Source organism: Aspergillus pseudonomiae (genome assembly GCF_009193645.1).
Source record: "Aspergillus pseudonomiae strain CBS 119388 unplaced genomic scaffold BDV37scaffold_3, whole genome shotgun sequence".
Classification (NCBI taxonomy): Eukaryota; Fungi; Ascomycota; class Eurotiomycetes; order Eurotiales; family Aspergillaceae; genus Aspergillus; species Aspergillus pseudonomiae.
In genome coordinates this window covers 560539-586476 of record NW_022475995.1, presented here as the reverse complement: position 1 = coordinate 586476, position 25938 = coordinate 560539, and the positions used below count along the sequence as shown (strand labels likewise).

The 25938-nt window shown below is 47.1% G+C and overlaps 8 protein-coding genes across 8 annotated transcripts; 5 read left to right on the top strand and 3 right to left on the bottom strand.

The window, feature by feature from the left end:
* Positions 1-1198: 1198 nt before the first annotated feature.
* Positions 1199-1559, bottom strand: BDV37DRAFT_237165 (uncharacterized protein). Its single transcript, XM_032080695.1, has one exon. It carries the CDS (start codon positions 1552-1554, stop codon positions 1279-1281), a length of 276 nt encoding a protein of 91 aa, XP_031946633.1. The 5' UTR covers positions 1555-1559; the 3' UTR covers positions 1199-1278.
* Positions 1560-2593: 1034 nt separating this feature from the next.
* On the top strand, positions 2594-3205 carry BDV37DRAFT_278271 (uncharacterized protein; the record flags this gene model as incomplete). The annotated part of the gene is made up of 1 exon (XM_032086008.1): positions 2594-3205. The coding sequence occupies one exon, from the start codon at positions 2594-2596 to the stop codon at positions 3203-3205; it is 612 nt and encodes a 203-aa protein (XP_031946632.1).
* A 958-nt stretch (positions 3206-4163) lies between these two features.
* On the bottom strand, positions 4164-5824 carry BDV37DRAFT_237164 (ubiquitin 3 binding protein But2 C-terminal domain-containing protein). Its single transcript, XM_032080694.1, has 3 exons — positions 5325-5824; positions 4554-5265; positions 4164-4491 (listed from the first exon to the last, which is right to left on the bottom strand). Exons 1-3 carry the CDS (start codon positions 5569-5571, stop codon positions 4464-4466), a joined length of 987 nt encoding a protein of 328 aa, XP_031946631.1. The 5' UTR covers positions 5572-5824; the 3' UTR covers positions 4164-4463.
* Positions 5825-8156: 2332 nt separating this feature from the next.
* On the top strand, positions 8157-10627 carry BDV37DRAFT_237153 (pyridoxal phosphate-dependent transferase). Its single transcript, XM_032080693.1, has 7 exons — positions 8157-8657; positions 8733-8769; positions 8847-8878; positions 8941-8983; positions 9036-9203; positions 9259-9335; positions 9382-10627. The coding sequence occupies exons 1-7, from the start codon at positions 8511-8513 to the stop codon at positions 10225-10227; spliced, it is 1350 nt and encodes a 449-aa protein (XP_031946630.1). The 5' UTR covers positions 8157-8510; the 3' UTR covers positions 10228-10627.
* A 1500-nt stretch (positions 10628-12127) lies between these two features.
* Positions 12128-15835, top strand: BDV37DRAFT_278268 (putative serine/threonine protein kinase; the record flags this gene model as incomplete). The annotated part of the gene is made up of 5 exons (XM_032086007.1): positions 12128-12171; positions 12229-13474; positions 13584-13698; positions 13752-13921; positions 13970-15835. The coding sequence occupies 5 exons, from the start codon at positions 12128-12130 to the stop codon at positions 15833-15835; spliced, it is 3441 nt and encodes a 1146-aa protein (XP_031946629.1).
* Positions 15836-16208: 373 nt separating this feature from the next.
* BDV37DRAFT_293876 (endonuclease/exonuclease/phosphatase family protein) lies at positions 16209-17805 on the bottom strand (the record flags this gene model as incomplete). The annotated part of the gene is made up of 2 exons (XM_032089517.1): positions 16817-17805; positions 16209-16702 (listed from the first exon to the last, which is right to left on the bottom strand). The coding sequence occupies exons 1-2, from the start codon at positions 17397-17399 to the stop codon at positions 16209-16211; spliced, it is 1077 nt and encodes a 358-aa protein (XP_031946628.1). The 5' UTR covers positions 17400-17805.
* Positions 17806-20080: 2275 nt separating this feature from the next.
* On the top strand, positions 20081-21346 carry BDV37DRAFT_278266 (uncharacterized protein; the record flags this gene model as incomplete). The annotated part of the gene is made up of 1 exon (XM_032086006.1): positions 20081-21346. The coding sequence occupies one exon, from the start codon at positions 20081-20083 to the stop codon at positions 21344-21346; it is 1266 nt and encodes a 421-aa protein (XP_031946627.1).
* Positions 21347-23806: 2460 nt separating this feature from the next.
* BDV37DRAFT_268001 (fungal specific transcription factor domain-containing protein) lies at positions 23807-25881 on the top strand (the record flags this gene model as incomplete). Its single annotated transcript, XM_032084105.1, has 6 exons — positions 23807-23899; positions 24079-24095; positions 24151-24194; positions 24275-24825; positions 24880-25441; positions 25598-25881. 6 exons carry the CDS (start codon positions 23807-23809, stop codon positions 25879-25881), a joined length of 1551 nt encoding a protein of 516 aa, XP_031946626.1.
* Positions 25882-25938: the final 57 nt, after the last annotated feature.

Genomic DNA, 25938 nt, shown 5'->3' with positions numbered 1-25938 from the left:
AGCAAGAAAGACTAATCCTAACATTGTCGGAAGTCCTTACCACACTCCGACCATTTTAACCAATAGTGCCTCATCCACTGGGGAGCGAATACTTTCGCACTGAGATATGGCTAAGCTTGAACACCAGTTATGGTCCATCTTCTCGTTTAATACAACCTCATCTCTGGAAGTTTTATGTATTATAGCAGCAGGGAGTGGTATCATGGATGCTTCGGCCCAGGCCAATCTGACATACGGTTCTGGTTCCATGACCATGCATGTGGATATCCAGCAGGCCCAGAAGCATCGACGTCTTGACTCTGATTCGAGCAAGAAATCGGGGGTTTCAACTCCGTCAACAACCTTTTTGTTGTATCCAAGGAGATCACACGAACGGTAGGCCAGAGCTACAAGACCGTTAGCGGAGATTTTGTGATACCCGAAAGTCCTCAATACTATGACAAGGTGCGACTAGTCAAAGAAGGAGAGAGACAAAAAACCTACTAAGACATAAATGGCCGGTTCGCGGCTCACCAGCTCCAAACCAATACAGTTGTAAACAATGAAGCGCTTGCAAAACAGCCAGAGATGGTTCTGTGCAGATGGATGACATAGCTTCCCTTAGAGCTGACTTTGCCCATGAAAGGCCACACGATGAATATGCGCTTAAAAGTTTTAACTCCGACCACTCAGATTGTTCCTCATTGTTGTCTTCATTTACTCGAGTAAGAAATCTTCAAATATTGTCTTAGCTGGCCGATCCAGGCGTAGATGTGGCAACTTACACCGTAGCTAACGCAAAAAGAGCCTTGAGCAGGACCTCAGGAATCTTTCCATCAAGATACTCCTGGAAAAGAATAGGTTTACAGAACAGTACGGATGCATTGTAGATTCGCGTACAATATATGTCCAGTAAGGACAATCCAAGGGCTCGTGGTGGTAAAGGTGGCCAAGCTACATCAGCAGTTAAGCCTTCTCTGATCAAATCCGTGTTTCGCAGGTGAGTTGGGTATGATTCAGAAGAAACATTGATTGATTCAACACCAACACCATTTGCAAGATAGCTGCTGGCTCGGCCTCCAGAGCATGGGATACCTCTCGACGACGTAGCAGTTTCTTCGCGCGCTTGGTACTGAGTTTGAGCGAGACTGTTTTCATTATGCGGCATACGGTGACGGGGGGGCGTCAAAATATTAGGCCGATGGCTTAGGTTGGCAGTTGAGTCTTGAGCATCAGCGGATTCGCCGACAGTGCTCACGATAATACGGCGTTGGGAGAGTTGTTCGGTACTCTGGCCACCTACACGACGCACGCCCCGGGAGCTGCGGCGCAACCTCCGACCACGGCGGACTGGGGGGCTGGGATATGTACAATCGGCCTGTAGCCGCTGGCACCGGGCGCATGCAGGACATTCCCGACTACATTTGACCTAAAACAATGATTCAAGAGCTCAGCATCATATGACGACAATTCAAGCAAAGACGAGAGATAGCTCACTTTCTGATCTCTACACCGCTGACACGCAGTTACAGAGTGCTGCAAAGCGTGATTTACGGGAGATGGGCGTGCTTGCATTTCGCTATAGTCCCTATACCTACTTACACACAGGAGGAGAATGCTGTAGACGTCGAAGTAGTGAGTCGGGCCGACTCGGATTTTTTTTTTTTTTTACCGCCTTTCGCCGCAAGGCTTGCTTACTTGCCACGAGCTCGGTCCGACTCCAGAGCTTCCAGATGCTAACTTTACTATGTCGAGCATCCTACCAAGCAAGAAACCACGGACGCCAAGAACATAAGCACCAGAGAAAGAACAATAGATTATTGATTATTGGTTCAGAGGCATTGATACCTTGAATGACTCCCACATGCAGTGGATCACAAGCGTGATCTACGCGCTGAGGCTGATTTAACGTTGTGATGGAAGCATGAGCTAATCTCGGCAAAGGGTGTGCGCCTAAAATGTTCGCTTGATTGGTACATCAAGGTATACGGCTATGATGTGAAACACCAAGGAACTCAGGGGTGGTTGATCTCGGCTTACCATTGTCGCTTACTGTTGTGATCATTCACTCAGGGAAAGGAATGGGTGGTAGAAGAACACTATACCAGCTAGACGCAAATAGCCTATTAAGAACCATATTCGATAGTATCTATATTAAGTCCTATATTATCTGGTGCCGCCTGCCTGGTGTGACTTGAACGGCTGATAGTTTTCACCTGTTCGGTCTGCTTTGTCCTTCGCAACACCATCTGTCTCCTGCATTCTTCTTCTCCCGCCTCATTTCCCTCCCAACGTGCCGCTGAAAATGCTGGGATCGCCTCCATCCAGTCTTCCCATAACCACGCTTCCTTTTTTCCGGGACCCTGACCAGCTTCCATGTCTCCTCCCTACTGCCGAAGAAATTGAAGAGGGAACCATTGTACCGACAAAACGTGAACGCTTAAGTTGTGACCTCGGACATGTTGCTGCTGTTGGCGACCATTTCGTTGTTAAATACGGGCGTTATATTCGGGAAAACGAAGGCCACGCGTTACTCCTTTTGGAAAAGTAATCATCAATACCCGCACCACGGCTCTACGCTATGTACCGTAAGGACGGCGTTCTCTACCTCATCATGCAATTAGTTCCCGGAACAGATCTTCTACAACTCTGGGAGAAGCTCTCGTGCAATGAGAAGGCGTCTGTATGTGATCAACTAAAAGAGATATTCGCTCAAATTCGCAGCATCCCCTCACGGGGTTATTTCGGGGGCGTGACCGGAGGCCCTGTTCAAGATCGACTCTTTTGTTGGATGGACGAGGATCCACGTATCAATGGGCCTTTCAAGACATCGGAGGACTTTCATCTGGGTCTGGCTCTCCTTGCACAAAAGCAGGAGGAGCGCAATGATAGACACCCATGGAGCTCAGAGTGGTTTGCACGACACCTTCCACAAGCACTAAAAGACCATCCGAGTACCTTTACGCACTCTGACTTGGTCAGGCAAAACATTATGGTTCAAGAGCTTCTGGGAAACGATGGCCACACTGATAGACAGTTTAAGGTGACGGGCATCATAGATTGGGAGTTCGCTGGATGGTATCCCAGGTACTGGGAGCATGCCGTGCTCTTTGCTGACTATCTTTGGGAAGGAGACTGGGAGAAGAAGATCGAAACGTTCATCGATCCTTGGCCCCTCGAAGCAGCGCTCTTGAGATTGGTAAAGGTTGATTTGGAGGGTTTCTAGCACGGCACTAAGCCATAGAACTTGAAGCCGGTGAGGCAATTATATAAGGGCTCATCGCATTACTTGAACCAAATCAATAGGTATTCTTGTCCCCACCCTAACCAACTATATCTCCTTCGCCATATATTCACCTAGCACTTGATGCCATCCTACAAACTGATGAAGCTATGTCTCTGAAGACATTACTGGCAATATGGTGACGAGCATGTTGTCCAACTTACTCGATTTGTACTCCATAGTCACATGCAAGAAGCGGGAATAGTTCCTGTCTTCAAAACCCGGGTCGCACACTATAGAACCTTACCATATTGAAGCGACGGCTAATCACTCGCTTGCCGTGTGAGGGTCAACGTATCGGAGAAAAAAACTTTCAAATTTTGTTCTCTATCAATGGAGACAGGCGTTACCTCCAGCTGACAGCACGTCCCCGGTTTCGATTGCATCCTCACTATGGCTATGGCAGATACAAGGTTTTGGGATTCATCATGCCCTGGAAGTGCGGCCACAACCTCAAGGCGCCGATGGCTCGGAGATGGATGTGGTAATTTGGCCATCAATTCGACACACAGTACAGGCCGGGTATTATATAAATATCCAGGAACATGCTCGGGCAACTTCTGGATAAAATGCTTTGTGGGCGGTAACGAGGGCCATGAATCCAGGGTTCGAGATATACGGGACTGGTCCATGCGTCAAGCAGATCTTGAGAATCAAGGTTCAAAAGAGATGTTGCAGTGGAAGAAGATCCGCTGCTCGTTGTTCTTTTGGGCTACATTTGGTGTACTTATGTTGGGAAATTCCTCGAACGCAGACATGATTGGCCCTTATTTCTGACACAATTGGTCCTATGGAGTTGTTAATCAATTAGTTATATTCTAGCCATATACCGTAGGATGGATGTATATTTGAAAAGAAATACAATAAGATCAGTCACAGGAGCTATCGACTAGGTGAAATAGAATCTGCCACCCTGTCCAATGCTATTATAATAAAGTCTTCACTACACCAACGCTGCTGGATTTGAAAAATAATTAATCGATTTCAATACTGACGTAATACAAAAATCTGATGATTAGGTGTTTTCCAGGACGTTAACCAAAATGAATGACTTTTGGACGGGGAACTTGCGTAATCATTTGAGGTATGAGGCTCTTGTGCAAATTGTTTCCGGCATGATCACTCTGGTCAGGAACTCAGTACAGATGATTAACTCTTAATGATGGAAGTCTGAAAATAACACCGAAATTATGCTGCTTCTTTAGCAGACAGTGATGAAAAGACCCAGGCTGAATTAACATTAGCTTCTTGCCCAATAGAAAGGTGGGTCTATCAAGACAAGTCAACTTACGGAGCAGGGTTGAAGTCCTCGAAGAAATTAAGCTCGGTGGTACCGGCATTTTTCATTTCGAAGGCTATAGCCTCACCAGCAGGGCAGGAGAAAGTTGAGACAACGAATGAATTTCCAGGCGAAATCGTGATATTACCCAGATCTTGCGAGATAGAGGGAGCGTTGTTAAAGGTAGTAGAGGTAGTAGCAGCCTTGGAAAGCTTGGAAAAGTTTACCTTGCCATCGCCGCTGAAGCTAAAGGATGAGGTCTGAAGGTCAGCCTTCTGGGGAAACAGGAACACTAATCTGCACGTCTTGCCAGAATCAGACCGGGGAATATCGAAGTTGAATATGCTTGAGATGGTTGAGGTCACCGTGCCGTTGAATGAGGTGCCGAACGCCTTATTGGGAGACTTTGAGTTGACAGGAATGATCAGATGAGGAAACTCAAAGTTGCCCGAAGACAACGTGGTGGGACAGCTATTGCTAGCGGACGTTGTTGCGGGTGGGGCAGAGGAGGCAGAAGGCGCGCATGAGTCGGCCTTCAACTGGATGTTTACACACTTCCCGAGGGCCTTGCTAGGAGTGACATGGATGTTCATACCACCGTTCTGGCCAGTGTCACAAGCGAGGAAATCAGAGCCGCCTTGAAACTCTAGCAAGCCAGATGGGGTAATAGAGAAACCCGACTCAGGTGTGGCACCCTGATCACACTGGAACTGAGTAGTCGGCGCTACGTTGTTCGTCAGCTTGTTAACGCTTCTTCCATTATCCGAAAGGTGTGTTATTTACGAGTTAAGATGCAGCCACGGCCACTGCCATCCGTGATAGCCCCATGCGAGTTAATACAGAATTGCGCAGGAGACAGAGTGTTGTCACCAATACGGTTTTGTCCATCGCTGAGCTGGCCAACGGTGCCCGAGGCACCGCCTGAGGCAGTAAGATGGAAGCAACAATTAGTAGTGCGACCTGTGAGGCCCTGTGCGCCGGCAGCAAGAGCCGTTAAGGTGATGAAGCTTTTCATGATTGTGAATAGCATAGGTCTTGTGGCTTGGAAATGAGGTTACTGGGTGTTATGGCACTCTATGGGAGATAGAGCATATTTATGTCCGGGGCTAGCTGGACGGTGTTCCTTGTCTTAAGAAACTGAGACTCGTAAGCCTAGACCAACCGGACGCTGACTTGGGAGATATAGTAGACGTCATCCTGAACGAACATTTCTAGAGACCTAAGACCTACCAATGAAGGCTTGCTTAATGAAGACTATCGTGAACTAAGATCCCGCTAGCTTCGTGTGCATTGAGATACTGTTCTAGGTAAGTGTAGTCTGGGTGGCAATATCGTTTACCACGGCTCGCCGATCTGAGTGCGTAATACGAGTGGCTGCCTCTGATGGCACTGTGAACTACATGCATCAATGCACTAGGTACCATGGTTCGTAGATTATCTGTAGGTTTGTATGGGTTATTAATAGGATCTACAAGTAGTGAAGACAGGCCGAAACTCTCGCATTGTGAGTAAAGCTTATCCAACTGGAGTCCTTCCTACCTTGCCGATTGTACCCTAGACGGAAAATGATTCCAATTAGAAAATCTGCCGCACAATATATTCGTTTCGGTATAAACATGTGTTCAACAGACCGATAAAGACTGTTGGGGTAGATTTTAACCCCATTGTAAATTCAAGGTAACACGATATGGGTCATGTCGCATAAAGGCGTGACGTAATGTGATGGATTATAGAAGACACTGGTTAGGGCCGGCGTTAGGATCTAGCCGATGGCCGTCACTCCAGTTTTCTGTCTTTGGTACGAACCATGATATGATGTTCGAAGTCTCGCTAGAAATATTGCCACTGTATAGTACCCCAAGATAGGAAAGCCTTTGTCGTAGTATAGATATCTCGATGGTCATACGACTCCCTGGTGAAGCTTGACACATAAATAAAGATACTCACTGGCAAATCTACTTCTCGAAGCATTTGGACAGCAGGCTATTGGAACCCAGGAGATCAAAAGAGGTTTTGGAAACTTCCCCTGTCACATTTCAGATAGGGCACGAACTGCGGGAGTTCCTTCCGCCATATGGAATGTGCTAAGCGCCTAGATTAAGGTAAAAATATATTATAGAGATTTTAGATTTTATACCAGAAGTTCTCAAAATTCAACCGCATCAGGGTGTCAACAAGATTGAGGCTCCACTCCCGCCCGCGGTTGCTTTAATCGCCAAGCCTGAATGGAGTCTGCCGATTGGGACCCTTAAGGCTTCCACGGCCTACTGAAATAAGGGGAAATGACTGAATGTGGCATTGGCTCGCTATGGCGTGCAGCGAGCTGCGAGTGCTGATAACATAGATTATGGGCCCGATGATTCCAGGGGCCGTGCTTATGGATACCAAAAGGCGACATTTGTCTCCTTCAGAGTACTTTTACTAGGCCACGCGTGAGAAATATTTCTCTTTGGCTTTCCGTTACATCATTTGTCCGGTGTGCAGATCTCCCAGTTTCAGCGCTGGTTGTCACCAAGGCCTCAGCCGAGGATTGTCGAGTTGACAGCAGCTGGGCGTGAATAGTTCGATGAAAGGTAACCCGATGCTAACTTTATTAGATCGAGCAATGGCTATCTATATTCAAGTCCATCAATGTTCAGATCCCATAGGATGGCTGTTGAGCAGTGGAACCCATAACTAATATGAGCTAATTGATAGACATCCTGCAATCCTACCCAGTGATTTGAAGCCTCGAGAACTTGTTCCTTGGCAGCACTACGGCAGTCAGCCTGATTCAACTTTTCTCGTCTTGAACCATCATCCTTGATTATGCAAGTATCTTCTATGATGGTCTTCCTACCATAGCTGGATTTACTAATAAATGGCGAAGAGGGTTAATATCTAAATATACCAGGGAGTGAGTAGCCTAGCTTACTTGGCTTTATAGTATAAAATAGGTTCTCTCAAGAGATACGCTGATTGACATAGTCGACACAGGGGTTAGGGCACTTGAGTGATTCCTTACTTGTCAGACAACGATAGTAGGTGCAGAGATTATAACTTTGGCTCTATTGTCGAAGGTATCCAAAAGTACTAGCTCTAATTCGTGGGCTGATAGTGCTTAATGCGCATAGAGTTTGTGCATGGGAGTGCCAGAATATACATAGAGGATATATAGGTTTTTCGATAAGTGGTGTCAATTCCAACTATTTAAGACTATTATTTCGACACGTATTGGGATTACCATTCCAGGACATGGGGGGCTCACTTACTGCTAGGACCCGTCCTTTTGCGTACAAGATATCAAGGATGTATTTTGCCTCCGCGTCACCTCTTTTGGGAAGAGACCTCGTGACACAGGGCGAATTAGTAATGATATTGATTGGTATCCGATCCCGGCGGTAGCCTGGTCTATGCGCGCGGACATAACTATACCCGGAGTACCGGGAATTACAACCCTGGTCGGGTGATCATGCTGATATTGTCGCATTCAATCTGTATTGTGATACCACACCTTACCATACTTAGCTGTCCGCCCCCGCGCCCTGCAGGTGATTTAAGGCGCGTTAAGCATCTGCCAGAGCCATTCAGATGCTTGGATCTCTTCCTCGATTAGATAACAGAAACCCAATAAAGGGCAATAATGCGGAAATGATAAATGATATAGATAAAATTAGAGTTTGACAATGCAAAAGGATTTTGGCGCTATCGCTATCCCTCAATGGCGTCAGTAAATCTGTGTGAGCGGAAACCGGTCCGCTCGGCGTTCCAAGCGGAGACGAAAAACAGGCGCTTATCGGTGTGTGACCTTTATCTTTCTTTCTGATTCATACCTACTTGTACTCCCGCTTTCCCCTACAATTGTTGTCTTCCTCGTGGAAGATTCAGATTGTCATACAGTTGAGACTTCCACAAAGTAATTTTGTACGCCAGTCAACTAGGGATAGCTTTTATTATACTGAATCCACTCAATCGCAAACAATAGAGAAAATGAGCCCCTCAGCCGCTCTCGATAATGCGAATGGCTCCCCCGCAGCCCCTCTGACTGTGGAGGGCATTCCTGCTCTGAGGGCCAAGAGTGCCCCAATTCCCAAGGGTGTTGCACCTGCGACGAGTAGTGATATGTTCAAAAGTCCGGTAAGCCCCCGTGTGCTAGAAGTGGTCCGGTCTGCATTACGAATATGTGCTAATTGCAATATCATATTGCAATAGGCATGTTATACGAAGCCCAAGGCTAAACGCTGGGATCGTGAGTCTCCCGACAACGACCCCCTGTTTATAAACCGATACTTTCCCGACCATAGAACAACGACTGACCAACTCTAGACATTCTCTCCATCGAAGCAAAATCCCGGAAGGTTTGTAGTAGCATTGCTCAAGCGGGGCTTGGAGTGAAAGGCTAAAAGTTTTTATGTACTAGGTATCTACATTGAAAGGCGCCGCGAAATACTTGAAGAACCCAGGTAATTCTATTCGTTTTGCAAGCTATGTCTCCTGCTGAAGGTTGTTCTCCAGGCCTCATTTCTCTGGGCGGTGGATTGCCCTCTCCGGAATACTTTCCTTTCGAGGAGCTCGATATCAAGGTTCCCACTCCACCAGGATTCACGCCTGAAGCTACTCGCGAGTCGGGAACGGTTGCACACACTGGAAAGAGTGATATTCGCGAAGGCAAAAGTCTATACGGTTAGTTGGCTCTCAACCGTCGTTCGCACCCGGTCTTGGCATTAACGTTACGAAGATCTTGAGGTAGCTCTCAATTATGGTCAAGCTACGGGTGCTCCGCAGCTTCTGAGATACGTCACAGAACATACAGAGGTACGCTGAATGATCGGAGGGGTCAGGGCGAAGCTAATAGAAACAGCTCATCCACAACCCCCCCTATTCGGACTGGCAATGTTGTTTGAACTGTGGTAGCACCTTCGGCTGGGATGTGGCACTCAGGCTCTTTTGCGAACGGGGCGATTATATCATGATGGAAGAATATACCTTCTCTAGCGCACAGGAAACTGCCCTCCCTCTGGGCCTGAAGGTGGCACCTATCAAAATGGACAAGGAGGGCCTTTTGCCCGAGTCCCTTGACGAGGTCCTAAGCAACTGGGATGAAAGCGCCCGGGGTGCTCGCAAGCCCTTCGTTCTTTACACTATCCCAACAGGACAGAACCCTACGGGTGCGACACAACGGGCGGAGAGACGCAAGGCAGTCTACAAGGTTGCCCAGAAGCATGACGTTTATATTGTGGAGGATGAACCCTATTACTTCTTGCAGATGCAGCCATACGCTGGAGCTGATGGTGAGCCCGTTCCACCGCCAGCCAACCACGAAGAATTCATCAAGTCTCTTATCCCTTCCTACCTGAGTCTTGACACTGATGGTCGTGTGCTTCGGCTGGAATCATTCTCTAAGGTCATTGCTCCCGGCTCCCGGGTTGGCTGGGCTGTCGGATCTGAGCAAATCATCGAACGATTCAACAGAACCTGCGAGACTAGTTCCCAGAATCCAAGTGGTATCTCGCAGCTTGTGCTTTACAAGCTGTTGGAGGAGCAATGGGGCCACGCTGGGTACTTAGACTGGCTGATCAACCTTCGTATGTCATACACGGCTCGCAGAGACTCCATGGTGCATGCGTGTGAGAAGTATCTCCCCCAAGAACTTGCCCATTGGAATCCCCCTGCAGCAGGGATGTTTGTAAGTTCAGAGCTTATCTAAATCCTTCATTCCTCACGACCAAGGCACTGACAGGAAATAGCATTGGATTGAAATCGACTGGCGGAAGCACCCTGGAATTTCGTCTGGCAAGACACGCGAAGAAATTGAGGAGGAGGTTTTCCAGGCCGCAGTCAACAACGGTGTCCTCATCTCTCGTGGCAGCTGGTTCAAAGCTCAAGGCGCGAGCGAGGAGAAGTTATTCTTCCGTGCTACATTTGCTGCCGCTAGCTCTGATGCTATTGCTGAAGCAATTTCCCGTTTCGGTACAACTTTGAGGCAAGAGTTTGGAATGAACTGAGTCGGCAATTTTGAACATGCATGTTGGTTTATTCTGAGAAATACATAGATAAATTTTAGATAATTGACACGCAAAGCAGAGCAACATCTATATGAACTGTCTGACAAGTTGGATATATAACTGGAGGTGTACATAAGCATAGCTCACATGTTTGTGGGCGCAGAGCCACACAGTGACCATGGGTATTGTTGAAAGGAGGGGAAAAAAACAAAAACAAAATTACTCCTTCACACGGCAAAAATAATGTTCCGCATGGATCAGCAGTAACGTGACATGTCTGGAACTTTAATGGAACGTTTCTTGTCCTTCACCGTGGAAACCCAACCTATCCACTATTTTCCGGGGACTGAAGACTTTACTCGGCCATAATGTTTCATTTTGTTCTTCTAGAGCCTATGTTGTGATTTTTAATAGATTGTGATCTTCCTTTTTTTTTGGCTCCTTATACCTCCTCCCTCTTAAACACGTTGATTAATTAGAGGATCGTGAAATACTATAGTAATTAGATTTGCATGTGTGGTAAGTCTATTGAAAATCTTGGGAAAATACCTTTCTGCATTATTTCACACTGTATACACCAGAAGCGGTGTGTTTATAACTGCTGCGTTCCCCTTTGATCCATATGGCATGAGAATAAGTTTTGATGCAATATTGGAAATATTTGATTCACAAAGTGGATACTGGGGCTCTTTTCTCTATCTAATTCAATACTATAATTTTGTGCCCACTTTTACTAGCTTTGATTCTACCCCCTTGTATCAATATTGATGCTGTGACTAGTTCCACGTTCTCATGCTAATACTAGGGATGTTAGCTATTGAATATTGCCTGTTGCTACAATAAATCGGGGTCGATTCTTGTGGCTGGTCACATACAGAAGCTCTTTCATCTTAGTGAACTATCGGCCGAATAAGCTCTTTCAGCATAACAGCAATTGGACAGGATCACCTACCGTTGTTCTGGAATTGGATGACACTGCACTGTATACCAACTGTGACTGGGAGTGAATTGCAGTGACAGCCCGCCACCTCTCAGTGCGGTGATCGACCAATTGATTGCTTTCACGCTAACATTAGCGCCCGCTCTTAGCGCGGCTGGCATTATCTTCGCTTTCAGTGCCAATCTTGCAATAAAAGCATCGACACCTTGATTCCATTGCTATCAACTCCACGGCCCCTAGTCCGCATTGCGGAAACCCTCCAAGAGCTAACTTATCGTGAAAGGTGCTGGTATATTGCGGAGTGTCGGTAGTATTGATAGAACAAGTAGACCTGTTCTAAGACCCCCATGCCAAGGACCGTCCGTCATTGATGTATTAGAGAAGAGGCTGCGTGGCATTGGGCTCCAGATCATCTCCTAGCAATCTTTCTACACCTTAGAAAGAGGTTGTACTGTGATTAAAGCGCAGGTCAGTATGCAGGCTTTTCGTGCCTTTCCCCCTCCTCGTGTCTGTTCTGTTGTTATTTTCCTTCCCTGTTGTTTCCCCTCCTTCCTATTTCTTCCACCCGCCGTACCTGGTAAGCTTGGAAGATCAGGCGTGTATTCCTTCATCCACATCTCTTACCTTCCTACGATACTGTCATTGCTTGGAAGTGTTCAAGGATGGGTAACTCAAAGGTTGCAGTCGACCGAAGATGCGCCTGCCGGTTTGGCTTTCTTTTGATCATCTGGCGTGTCGAACGCTGACTTTTACCTCCATGCAGAGCTAGGGCCTATCCGGAAGGTTCTGCGCGCTTTGGCTTTGGGGTCTCAACTGAGCTTAAGCAGAGAGGGTTGCATAACGAGAAGCTTGGACAGCAGTCAGAGAACACATTCCTTGCATCCGGTAGCAGGCTCGCGGCAAAGGAAACCCGTCTTTGTGAACGGACTCGTTGCATCTGCTCAAACGCTCCTCGTGACTCTTTCAACACTAGTTCTTCGGGCCATCTCCGCTCGCCTATTGCAAAACCACTCAAAAGCGCATCAAGGAAGGCCAGTAAGTCGCTAGGTTCTCTCAGCCTTACTTCGGCAATCAAAAGTCTTTTCGGTCACGGGAGAAAAAAGCCCGAGTTGAAAGATCAGGACGACTTCTGGGAAAGGTATTGCCACTCCTACAGCGAAGGGCCACCACATCATTCGCGACAATTCTCAAACCCACTTTCTCCAGCGCGCCTCAGGAAGTGGAAACCGCGCTCATTTAGTGACCCCTTACACAGAAGGCCAGGCAGCGTTGGGCAGAAGCCGAACTCCCGGCCCGAAGAAAGTGAATTTCCCATTTCGCAGTCGTCGCAGTATTCCTCACCCTACCTCCAAACTTCCTACCCCGCCGACTATTTCTCACTCTCCCCACACGACGAGCCTATCGACGAAACAGCCCCGATCCAGAAGCTGAACTCCCGGGGCCTGGCTGAAGAGCAAGCAGTCAAAAGCCAGGACTCGTTACTTCCGCCAACGCCGGAGCCCTTGAGATACTGCGATCTGCGTGAAACCAAGACAGTCTTCCCCAAGCCCTCAATATCCACCATGGATCCCCCTCGTGGCTCCAAGTTCCTGGATCCGACGTCTGCCATGGCCGCTATTACGAAGCACAAAGCAGAGGCCATCAAGCTTGCGCGTGAGCAGGGCGTCGCGGTCCAGGAGATGTGTCGCAGAGCGAAAACTGATACTCCTCCGTACGAATTCGAGGAGCTGATTGGCAAAGGTGCTTATGGCCGCGTGTACAAAGGTCACCAGCTGCCCTCGCGCAAAATAGTGGCGATAAAAGTCATGGATATTGATTCCTTGGACTACAAGAGTGTTCGAGACTTTCGAGACGAGTCTATAAAGGACTTTATTCATGAAACGAAGGTCATGAAGCAGGTCAAAGATTCAGGAGCAAAAAACATCAATGAAATAATCGAAGCCATCTCTATCCACTCCCAGTTGTGGTTGGTTTGTGAGTACTGCCCCGGTGGAAGCGTCAGGACATTGGTAAGTCTGCACTGTCCGGTCCACCCTATAATCCATCGTGTTTTTTCTTTGGTTATCTGCTGTCCAGAGCGTCAAAGCCTATTATCATATCAATCGCTGATCATACCAGATGAGAGCCACGGGTGATCAACTGGATGAAAAGTTTCTCATCCCTGTAGCTCGTGAGCTTGCCGCTGGCTTACGTGCTATCCACGATGCTGGCATCATTCACCGAGATATCAAAGGTAGGACTGATGTTAGAAGCCCAAATCGTACGGATGCTAATAATCTCACGAAGCCGCCAATATCCTGATACACGAGGAGGGACGATTGCAAATATGCGACTTCGGTGTGGCTGGAGTGCTACAATCACAGTTGGACAAACGATCGACCTGGATTGGAACACCTCACTGGATGCCACCTGAGATGTTCTCTATGCGTGGCGAAGCGCACAAATACGGTAGCGAGGTTGGATCGCCTAGTCCCTGATGTAGCATCACATACTAACCGGGATAGATCGATGTATGGGCCTATGGCTGCACGCTCTTCGAAATAGCGACGGGAAACCCCCCGAACTCAACTTTGCGAGAGCGAATGCAGATAGGAAGGCAACTCAACCGCGTCGCTCCCAAGTTGGAAAACTCGAAATACAGTGATGGGCTGAAAGACATTGTCTCTTTCGTATTGGAATCAAACCCATCTACCCGACCAACAATGGCAGACATACAATCGCACGCATACATTGCGGATACCGAGGAAGCTTATCCCACATCATCTTTGAGTGAGCTAGTGCGGATCTATTATCAGTGGTCGCAGCGGGGAGGCCAGCGCATCTCCTTATTCCACCCCGGAGGTGCAGCAGCCGCGGAGATGCCAGGCACAACTATGGACTCAGACAGTGACTGGAATTTCAGCACCACAGATGGGTTTGAACGAAGGTTCTCCGTCATTGACCTTGACCAGATAGCCGCATCTTTGGCAGAGATGGAAGACGAAATTGGCACCACGAATATGCAACCTGCACGAGAGTCATTCGATGAACCGATTGAGCGGGTAATGACAAAGGAAGATCAGGCTAACTTCGATGAGCGTGTCCGACGAGGCGCTGAAGCTATGGAGGGGCTTTTCAATGAAGAGAAACCAAGCTATACGTACGAGACGAAGAATGATTTTGTCCCAATTGAGGAAAAGCAGCCTGTTTCAGACCTACCTCTTCGCACCGAGACCGATCGCTCCTCCGTCACCTCGACGTTTATCGATATTGACATTGGCTCATTTGATTCCTCACACTATGCAGCTGGAGCTTCGTCGTCACAACCCTTTCAACTTGCTGATGCAGATACTATCAAGGCGAACAGGTCTAGCGGTCGTCAATTCCGTAATTCTAGTGATAGTCGTTCTTGCTCGTCCAGCAGTGATGTCAGTAACCGGGAACCTCAAGATTTGACTTTCCAGCCTCAGAGTGGCCCGCGACCACCAACCATGGATTGGAAGTTCCCAGTTTTCATGCAGCCTCCGGAGGAGGAGGAACCCCAGACGGAAGCGTCGCAGGAACCGGCACCTGTGGAGCCTGAACCCACCGCAAGGCGCGCAACGATGGAATGGACCTTTCCTCTCATGACCGCAGCTGCAGGCGAGGACCAGAATGGCACCGATAATGATATGGATAACAGTCGCTATGATACTTTAAGGGCACCAGTTCTAGACCTTGAGCCTGCGGCCACGATTCGACCCACCAGTATTGGGGAGCCTGGTGACTCTCGGCCATCCACGTCGGCATCCACTCATTCTCGTGCTAGTGTGTCGATAAGCTCGGATACTGACTACGATCCATTCCGATTTGACCGGCCTTCCACTCCACCAGGCGGCATCCCACAGCAGCAGCAAGGTCTGGAGAATGACTACCCGGAGCTTCTAGCATCTAATGAGGACAAGGATGATGATCAGTCATCTGTATTAGACGGGCCTGGGCCGGATGAGGAGGAGAGCCACCCCGTTTGGCAAGATAATCCCGATGTATCAGACTCCGCTCTGCAGTCCGAGCCATTCCCGACTGCCATCCCAACAAATGAGCTAGAGCCCAACCCTCCGTTTGCCGCAAGGGGTGACTCTCCGTCATCCGAGCCATTACCCACAGCTCGACACGCTCCAGCTACAAGTGCACTTGATGAAATGGAGCCTATTGTATTCCCTGATCTTGTGCCTCCTCGACTTGAAGTGATGCATGAAGGAGCATATGAGAGTGATGTGACGGCTGAGATGGATCGGCTGTTAGGTGATTTGTTGAGTGCGCTCTCAGCCACAGGCGAGGCGCTATCACGCACCAGGTTCGGACCAGAAGCCGCCAATGGAAAGAGTTCGACGCCTGAGATCCCTGAGTAGTGGTTGGCCTTTGGTCGGTCGTCATTGTTGCTCGCGGATGAACGCTTTCCTCAAGGACATGGAGATCTACGACTTACGACTTGCTCATTTGCACGATGGAGCTTCTGCTTTAATATCGCAAGTACCTACAATGGTGGCTAGCCTCTGATTAATTGTGGAGCCCTGTAAATTATTTACATCTCGATGGCTATTTTATTCGGATTCGTCAGCGGTAGTCTGATCACAACAGCCTGTTGGCAAGGGATAAACGGACAAACATCAAAACTACGTCAGAGATAGGAAAGAAATATTAATGAATGAAACAAATAAATCGGCCCAGTCATCGTATCGCATCCAGTTCGAGAACCAGCCATCATGCAGTCTCCTTGCTCCCTTAGCCTGTAATCCTAAACTCAGCAGATAATCCCAAATGATCCGTAATCCACATTTCCTCCCCTTTCCCATCGTCACTCTCCCCATCACTCACTTGCGGATACTCGATCCAAACCGTCTGCCCAGCTCCAATCCTCTGCAAGCTCTCCACCTCCAACCCACCACAAAACAAAACTTTGTCCATACGAGAACATCCATACTTATCCCTCATCAAATCGGGAACCTGCTGGCCCCACGTGAAGCTTTCCTCCGTGCCATGCTTCCCACCAAGAACCAGAAACGCATCACGGAGCTTGCTGTCATTCGGTGCGGTGAGATCTTCAGGCGCAAAGGCGTTGAGGTCACCAGCTAATATAGCCGCGTGCGGAGTGGGTACGTCTATCTCTCCTGGGCCAGAGCTATGCATGAACTGCGAAGCGAGATGGATTTGTCTAGGTCTGATTGGGGGGATGGAGAGGAGACTTTCAAGATGGGTGTTGCAGAGACGGAGGGTTCCTGTATCCTTAGCAAATTTCGACAAAAGCCTCTCGAAGCATAAGAGCTCTCAAAATGAATATCGGAAGAAGGACAGCAAGAGAGAGGAGGAAAGACAAAAGAAAGGGACTATACCAATCTCATCACCATGACCACCTTCTTGGCCCTGAACACAATCTAAGTCCACGAAAAGCCCATCTCTCCCCATTCTGGACGTTGGAAATGGGACCCTAAACACCCGCTGCACATGACACCGCTTGTCGATCAGGGTCGTCGTTCCGTAGCCGTGTATCCAGTGTGTGTCGCTCAGATCGGTAATGAAGAAGTGGTCCTGGACCCATTTGGTCTGTTGGATGACGGCTAGGTCTTTGAGAACCATTTCTTGGAGGAAGATGATGTTTATTGGTGTGGCTTCTTCATTGTTGTCATCACTGGGTTTGAGTAAGATCTTTGCCAGATAGTTTAGGCCAGCTTGAGTCCGCTCTGCTTTGCAGGGCTCTTGAAAGTCGATGTTCCAGGTTGTTAGGGTGAAGGCTTTGAGGGGAACCGTGCTAGTACTAGTCGCTTCTTGAGTGGTATCTGTTTGCACCGGGCTCCATGTCTGGGTGGTTTCGTTGTAGCTGTAGTATGGTTGCGGGTTTGGGATGTCAACGATGGCGGTGGCTGTTGTAGATGACATTTGGAAGGGCTTCCCGATTGGGGTTGGACGTTGAGCCATGGTGAAGATATTTTGGCGTGATGTTGGGTGTGTGCGAAGGTTTGGGAATCAAATGGAGCAGGATGGCATGCGGCGGTGTTACATAGTATTTATGTCAAGCTGAATGACAAGATTATCGTGTGGGCGTCGTTTTCGAGGGGGAGGAATGGAAGTGGCTGTCCAATCAGGTTCTCGGGAGGTGCACGTTAAACGCGTTGCCCTATTCTAGAGTACTATCTTTAAAATGAGGGAAATAGGGTTAGATCATCGTTTTCTCTACTCTATTCCTGCACTATAATACCTGCAGTCACTGTTTTAGTATCGGAAAGCTGGTTGGAGTAGTGGTGCTCCCAAGGATTGTGGTCTGCCAGGTGATCTCCGCGCTCCTTGTAGCTATTTTACTGGCGTGGTGATAGGAGCGCAGTGAAGAAGCAATAAAGGAAAGAGGGGTGAAGAGGTGGGAAGTGAAAAATTGTCTTCTGTTTGAGAAAACTCTTCTTCCCCCAGCAAGCCTGCCTATGAATTTTCTCAATCAACCATGTCTTCACATATTTTCTTATTCCCTTAACTTCTATCAAACACGAATCAGGTCTGGACCATGATGTAGAGGTCACTCACATGCACTGACCATTAGTTCACGCTTGTACCTCATTTCACCATGCCTCGCAGAAAGTATAAACGACCAGTATCTCCATCTGCTTCGGGCCCACCTCGGAAATCGCCGCGTAAGCCAAAAAAAAAAGGTCCATCACAGCAGCCGCAGGCATTCTTATCGAATATGTCCACTGATGGCGAGTCTCAGGAGTCTTGGCCGCTCTTGGTAGAAGAAGCAAGGGAAAGAATAGCACGATATCAGCCCCAGAATCGACCTTTCGATGAGAAAGTTCAACTTTCCTTACATGCTTTCATCGACCGGTTACCAGAAGGCGGCTCGGGAATCTATTGCGAGAGATTGTATAAATGCAACTACAGACGATAAGCTGCACCAAGTCTTTGAAAATCGATGAACAGACCTTGCAATTGCTAGTACGCCTAGAAAATATTGCTTTCATAAGGCATCACTAATTAATCCTTTGGAGCAGTGAAAGCTCGGACTAAACTACCATCCGATACAGACTCCCCCTATGGGTCCTATCCAAACCGGCACAATAACGTTGAGGTTATGGCTGGAACACTTGCTCAGCCCAATACTCGTGAGCAAGGGTTCCACGACCGTTTTCTACTACGTGATAGTTATAAATGTGTTGTAACTGGCGAAATGGACACTGGTTACCTGGAGCACCTTGGCAGTCCTGAGGGTATCAATTTCGCTGATGCAGAAGGAGCCCATATCATCCCATTTTCATACGGTTCTTGGGAAACAATGGCAATATATTCGCCAGTGTATGATATTCATATACTAATAAAGTCTAGAATCCCTCGTATGACCGTGCAAAAGCTTGGGAAGTTCTCCATCGTTGCTTTCCTGAGGTACGGCGCATGTGTTTTGCTGTCGATAATATTAATGACGTTTCTAATGGCTTGACACTCCGATATTCTGTCCACAATGAATTTGGAAAATTCAATAACTCTCTGAAGAGTACTGTGAGTAGCTAACAGGGCAGTTTATATATCACTTGTCAGTTTTACTAACAGAGAGAGATACGATTAGGATGTCGAAAATGAATATGAAGTAAAGTACTACCGCAGATACCCGCCATCGGCATTTATTGCTATTCCACTGGGCGGCCTACACCAACAAATATTCCTTGAGCAATATCTTCCTCCAGCAGTGATGAGGTCTCCAAATGTGATATTGAAATGCCCTGTGCACTGCCATGAGGACGGAAGAAAAGTACAATCTCGCCGTCTATTCTACGATAAATACAAAAGAGGTCTCGTAGTGCTGATATTTTTCTCGGCCCGCCTCTTGGACATAACCATTTACTTAGTTAGCAGCCAGTCTATTAACCTTCTGCTTTTCTTTGAACAATGTTGTAATTTGAAGTCTCGTGGTAGATTTCTTGCTCGGAAGATTCCTCCGTATGGTGAGAAGAGCCTACTCCGGCAACATTACTGGAATTAGTAAACGGTAATTATATGCAACGTCGTGGGGTTTGGGAGGTATGAGAGGGAGAGAGGTAAAGGAGAACACGACGTCCTCACGCTATTTGTCGGGGGTGTCGATGGGCCAGCTTTTCACACCTGTGCCTTCTACCTACTAGCCAGCATACTTTAACTTTCATAGTATGGCAGCTAAAGCACCAGTACAGGCATGGATAGAGGGTAGAGGCTCAAGGGTTGGTAGTAGCTTTTAGCAGTGTGCGAATAGTCACAGATAGGTGACCAAATCAACTTGAAGGGTGATTGTATTAACTGACTCTTTTCAGAGTCACCCTGTGAAAGTGGTCACAAGTCGAGAGGACAGGACAGGACGGGAAGACTCAAAGCTTTTTGCAAGATATTGTTACCTACCTCCTGTAGTGAGCTTTGTATAGAACAGACATTACCGCAAAAGTGGTCGCTCCTAATAACAACTGTTCACGATGTGGTTGCCGCAGCGTCAGAACACGTACACATGCTATATTGGTGCAGAGCCCTTCACGTCAAGTCACGTCACGTCCTTTCTCGGCGACAAGCTTTTGTTCTTCTTATAATCAGGGCTGTCACCTTCCTCTCTTTGTCCTCCTTGTCTCTGCTGGATCCCCCAACTCACACCCACAATGGCTTCAATCGCCAACAGGTCGTCTCTGTTTGAGTCCCCACTAGTTCCTAGATCATCTCAGCAGTGGAAGGCCGCTCTTCAGGGCGTCAAGCTCCTGTATATCCAGCGCCAGTACAAGCAATGTGCTGCCCGGGCCACGGAACTGCTCGAGAAGTCAAGAGAACCTGTATGTCTGCCTGTCCCATACAAGTCTAAGACTAACTTAGAGCAGCTGCACCCCGTCTACAAGACATACCTCTACTTCTACAGTGCAGTCTGCTACGAGGAGATGGGGCGAGCCGCTCACAAGTACTCCAGCACCAAGATCCCACTGCTGCAAGGCGCGTTAGATCGGTTTGATATCTGTAGCACCGTTCTGCCCTCTCCTATACCGGTCTCGAGCCGCCCTTCGGAGGAGTCGAACTTCCCTTCCCCAGGAGAAATCTCTTCCCCTTCTGAATTTTCAGACAGTCCCTCAACTATATGTAGCCTTGTCAGCAGCATCACAGATATCATCGACAAAACCATTCAATGGAAAGAAGAGGACCCGTTTATATCAGACAGTGATTCCTGTCCGGGTACGGACATTGGCACTATGGCCACTGCTGCCTATGACATAGCAAGCCATCTGATTGTTCCTCGTCCATTGACACTTAGGAAGTCTTCCGATGAGATTCTTCCACTCAAGGCAGTCCTCTGTGAATCAGGCCACACTGCATTTCGCGGTGAGAGATCAGATCGAGCTCGTCTACCTCCTCCACTGCCTATCAAGATTGTGCCTTGTGCAGTCACAGGAAAACACAAGAGAACTGTGGATTCACCATTAAACAACAGAGATTCCCGACTATGCACAGATGACTTACTCATCGATTTGAGCGAAAGAAAGACTGTACCTGCGACATCACAGTACAGTGATTCAATCAGGCGCTACAACAGTAGTATACGATCCTTGCGGGCTCAAATCGACTCGAGCATTAACTCAATTCATGTGCTTATTGACGAAGTCGAAGAGAAGCAGCATACCCGCAAGATGGCCAAGACTATCAAGCGATCGGCTTCATTCTGGAGTTTCAGCCCTGTCCAAGGTGGTGATGGATGCTGGGAGAAGGTCGACGGTCCGAAACGGTCCCCGGGCAAAGAGACTAAGCAGGAGAGAATTGATCGACTACGTGCTGAAGGGTGGAAGACAGTAGGACTCCGATCTGCAGCGCGAGGGTGGAAAGGAGGAGAGTATTACAAAGATTATTGCAGTTCTGTTTTGGATGAACTTTATTTGGAGTCGTGACAGTTTGACCCTGGAGCGGAAATGACAGTTTGGGTGCTGGGATTCACGGACATGTGGCTTGGCTATTGTTGTTGATAGTTCTGATTGATGGAAGAAATCTTGTAGTAGTATTGGGGCTGTGTTGAATCGTCAATGTCTCTTTTTCAACTTCTGTATTTTGTACCCCAGGCTCCCGAGCTTCATTTTAATTAGTTTTAAGTCTTGCAATGAGGGGCTGTTAGAGTACCATGAAATAAATCCAGCATAGCCGAGATTAAGCCCTCACCTCCCAGCATGCATATTTACTTCAAGCTTCCTTCATCATGTTTCATATATGCTATTTAATATAGTCGCGTGTTCCTAGAGTGGTACTGCATATGAATATTGACTTGGATGGGGAAAAACATATTGATTCACAGAAAGGTACAAGCTTCGCTCTACCAAACACCAGCATCAATAACGTCTGCTAGACCTTTAACATGACGAGATTATTATACTATCAGCAGAACTTATTGCTATTGATTAAATATCAACTGTGCGAGCTGGTTCACATTCTATGTAGTCTGTGCCTGCATGTTCCTGGATGAATGAGACCGGGCAAAAGATAGTAGGAGGCTTAAAGACATTAAAGGCTACTCTCCGCTTTAATGTGGCTGTGGTTGGGGAGTTTTTACAATTGTTTTCATCAGATGATCAGTGGGTAGCAGACATATTTCGAAGTTACAATCTCCGAGTTGGATAGTGATAGTATTAGGTAGCAGTTGGATATAGCTGACCGTATTGGCCTATTCCAAACTAGCTATATGCCACTCTAGTTTAACTCTTTCATAGGAGATGATATTCAATTACTAACCTTATGGTAAATATCACATACACCAGGCAAAAATGTATTGACATGTGATGTCTGAAGCTCTAATATCTTAGATCTGCTTCTATGATTGAGCCATACATGGACTTGATATTTTCTCGGGGCATCAATGGGATCTCAACAGTGGCAGTACCACTGAAGACAAATGTTGCATATTAAAATAGAATCAGCAGTGGAGATATATAAGAAAGTATCCGGACAGACAGGTAGACCTTTACAGGTATATTAATAAGAGGTGATGTCCTAAAATAGTCTCTTCCAGGAGATGTGTATTATAAAATTAGAATTCAAAAGCCCATAACATAGGTTAAATAGCTGTAGTTTTCTGATCCTATAGAGCATAGACTACTCAATACTATGTAGGTCTGACAGAAGGATATAGGGGCCTTATTCTGCGGCTGTAGATTATATTAGCAGGATTCTAGGGGGTCAGGTCGCTATATATCAGCTAGCAACATACTGATATACGAGCTAGTAGATACATTGACGGGTTGACGCGTTCCCCCAGAATAATTAAGACACAGCGATATAGGTGATTTCACTCTTCTCTTCGAGAGGGTCAATCTGTGTTGGGTTATGTTGGTCAGTAACCCGACCCGACCCTTAACCTAACTCTTGTTTTTAAGGATTAAGAATATGCCTCCTGGATCCTCAGTTAGAACTGAGTCTAGATATAATTTTTTTTAGAAATTTATCTATACGGTATCTTGGAAATACCCATCTAGGAGTTATCATGGCCTCGACAAGATGCAATTTGAAGGGACTACACTACAGAAGATTGAGATCATGCTCTTGCTAATCAATCAAGAAAATACTAGGGCAAGTTGATCAAGCTCTTCCAATTTATCACCAACACATGACTGATGCTGTTCATTGTGCTCAGAGCCACATGGCATTCTTCTATTTCACCAGGAGTACAAACACAGCGAGTTAAAATACTCAGCGCATAGGCGTCTTCCTAGAGAACAACTTGAAGGCAAAGGTGGTTATTCCATGGGAATATATACGACAGCTCCGCCCACCAAACTTAGACTTAGTAACTAGAAATTCAAAAAAAAAAAAAAAAAAAAAAAAAAAAAAAAAAAAAAAAAAAAAAAAAAAAAAAAAAAAAAAAAAAAAAAAGCCTAAGATTTCAATCAATTGTCCCTGATGTAAGTGTAGAACATGCAACAGACGATCATTTGAACACCAACTTCAAATTTCCCTTCTATTGATTGTATAACTAGATAGAAAAAATTACAATGTATGTTACTATACATTCTAAGCAGCCTGTTGAATACGACAGAGTTTCTACCTTTTTAGAGAAAAAAGTGTTAAAAGCCAATTGCTTCGGTCGTACTTGAATCATTCAAATTTTTGGGTAGTTTGGGAAGTATACTTGGTTGTTGAATGGCTTCAATTTATCTATTAGGACGTACACAAACCACGTGAGCGGGCCGCCTCGCTTGTCGCTAATGAATGGCGATCCGGTAGCATTGGTTCGGAACTTCGGGCACTTCTCATACCCTCCAGTTACTTGGACAGCTCAAGGGGATTTGTTTTCTGAGTTGGAACTCATTGTGCTACCAGTGACTCTACCTAGTCTCTATCTCCCCTGAGTGCTGCCTGCTCCGATGTCAGACCGCGAGCCCACTGGCAAGTCTGCCAACCGGGTTATCCGTCGACGCCGCAAGTTTCTTGCTTGCGACTCTTGTTCCAAGAGAAAGGTACTTATTATCCACTATTTTGGTCATATCTACGCACCATTAGTACAATACTCACGTCGGTATTAAATACTTGGAACTTGAAGATTCAATGCGACCGAGCAACCCCCAAGTGTAATTGGTGTTATCACCACAGCCTTCCCTGTCTATATACTCGTAATGGAGCTCGGCTGAGGCAACAGCAGCACCGCATTTCAGAGTAAGATAATGCTTAGCACCTGCCTATTGACTGTTATTGTTTGACGCCTAGCTAGCCGTATTGCTCCGTCACCCGAAAGCGGTCTTAATAGCACTCCAGGTATGTTGGGTCAATGAACTATCAAGATACGTACGCAATTGGTTGCATTCCATTCTCTAAGAATCATGAAATGAACCTAGATTTCGCATGGAATTCGGAGGTTACACGAATAAAGACTCCTGATCCTAATCTGCACTTTCCGGGACTGGCCTTGAGAAACATCTGCGTGTTCAATGGCTTGCCATTTTTTTCCTCAGGGGGTCGACAGTGGATCAAGGCACAGACAGGGGAAGACGTGGATCTGAACCAATATCAGCCCCCGAAACGGATCTCATCGCTTCGCCCCAAGGCGACTCGCACCGTATACTTGCCGAGCAAAAGTCTTCTTTTTGAACGCCTCCAAGAGTACAAATCATCTGTCTTTTGTGAAATATTCCCGTTCATTAACCCGCACCTTTTTGAGGACACAGTTCGTGCGGCTTATCAGGAGCAATCTACCTTAACTTGCAGCAATGATAGTGCCAAAGCATGTGTCTTTGCATTCATGGCAGTGACTTCTACGTTCTCGAATTCTACAGATAGTCATGGGTCTCTTGACTCCGATCATTATGCCTACGCTGCTTATGATCTAGTACCGGAATTCTTTCGAGACACTGTAACAACAGAAGGGTTACAGGCGTTACTTATGTTGGTAAGTCTTACTCTTTCCATGGTAGAGGAGTACTTCGAATCTGAATCACTACAGTGCCTCTACAGTCAATCTGTTCTCGGTGACCAGCTGAGTGTAGAACTATTATTCTCGGCTGCAACCCGATTTGTCTTCCATCTTGGGGGCCATATATTCCCTAAAAGTGTTGATGAGGTCGGTAGCAGATCTTTAGACCTGCAATTACATATTCGGAATCTGTTCTGGCTCTGCTACATTTTTAATCAGGAGTACAGCCTGCGAACAGGCCTTCCTCCTAGTCTTGACGACGCAAACTGTGATCTCACACTTTGTGAAGCCACAACTACAGGTGCTCGAGACACTGGGCTATCGCCTTTCTTCACCCCATTCGCGCGCATGGCAATCATCCAATCGCAGATCTATCGCAGACTCTACTCTGTCATAGCTCGAAACAAAACGGACTCTGAACTCTTATCCACCATTCGTGATCTTGATCAGCTTTTGGAAGACTGGAAGCTCTCAATTCCCATGGATGCACGACCATCCCTAACACATCGACCGACAGGTGGTGAAGACATACCATCAGCTGTTTTTCAGCTGCAATATCATTATTGCATGGCAACTATCCATCAAGCGAGTGGTCGCTGCATATCATGGACCCAAGACACACGTGGCCCTGGCTCCAGTCTAGCCATGAGTGTGGAGGCAAGTCGATCACTGTTAAACATAGTGTCACATTCTGAGCTTCACCTTCACCGCTATAACCTACTGTCAGTCTACACTCCAGTTGATATAGATTATGATGATCCAGAAACGCCGCTTACCATCTCTCTTTCTAGTTTCTGCCTTCCTTATGTCACCGCTGCGATAATTCACCTTTTCTGTGACATCCTCCTTAACCCTCGTGATGTGGCCAGTCATGCCAGCCTAGAACTGATGGACATGGCTCGGAAACGGATGTTGGCACAGCTATGGCCGCAGGCTCCTATTTCTTTCAAGATGCAGGTCCAGTTCGTGGAGGGCCTCAGTGTAGAAGTACAACGCCTTGCGCGAAGTGCGATTCGGAAAGCGACTGCCTGACTTTGGCTACGAGTTGGGAGCTGCTCTCCTTCATCGAACATATCCTTCATTATTATC

What these genes read in the sequence shown, in the direction of transcription:
- BDV37DRAFT_237165 (XM_032080695.1), bottom strand. Translation starts at nt 1,554, where the DNA reads ATGCAAGCACGCCCATCTCCCGTAAATCACGCTTTGCAGCACTCTGTA.
- BDV37DRAFT_237164 (XM_032080694.1), bottom strand. Translation starts at nt 5,571, where the DNA reads ATGCTATTCACAATCATGAAAAGCTTCATCACCTTAACGGCTCTTGCT. An exon ending in CCGTGGCTGCATCTTAACTC is followed by an intron (nt 5,266 to 5,324) that starts GTAAATAACACA and finishes CGAACAACGTAG; the next exon opens with CGCCGACTACTCAGTTCCAG. An exon ending in GAGGACTTCAACCCTGCTCC is followed by an intron (nt 4,492 to 4,553) that starts GTAAGTTGACTT and finishes ATGTTAATTCAG; the next exon opens with CCTGGGTCTTTTCATCACTG.
- BDV37DRAFT_237153 (XM_032080693.1), top strand. Translation starts at nt 8,511, where the DNA reads ATGAGCCCCTCAGCCGCTCTCGATAATGCGAATGGCTCCCCCGCAGCC. An exon ending in CAAGGCTAAACGCTGGGATC is followed by an intron (nt 8,770 to 8,846) that starts GTGAGTCTCCCG and finishes GACCAACTCTAG; the next exon opens with ACATTCTCTCCATCGAAGCA. An exon ending in CGAAGGCAAAAGTCTATACG is followed by an intron (nt 9,204 to 9,258) that starts GTTAGTTGGCTC and finishes AACGTTACGAAG; the next exon opens with ATCTTGAGGTAGCTCTCAAT.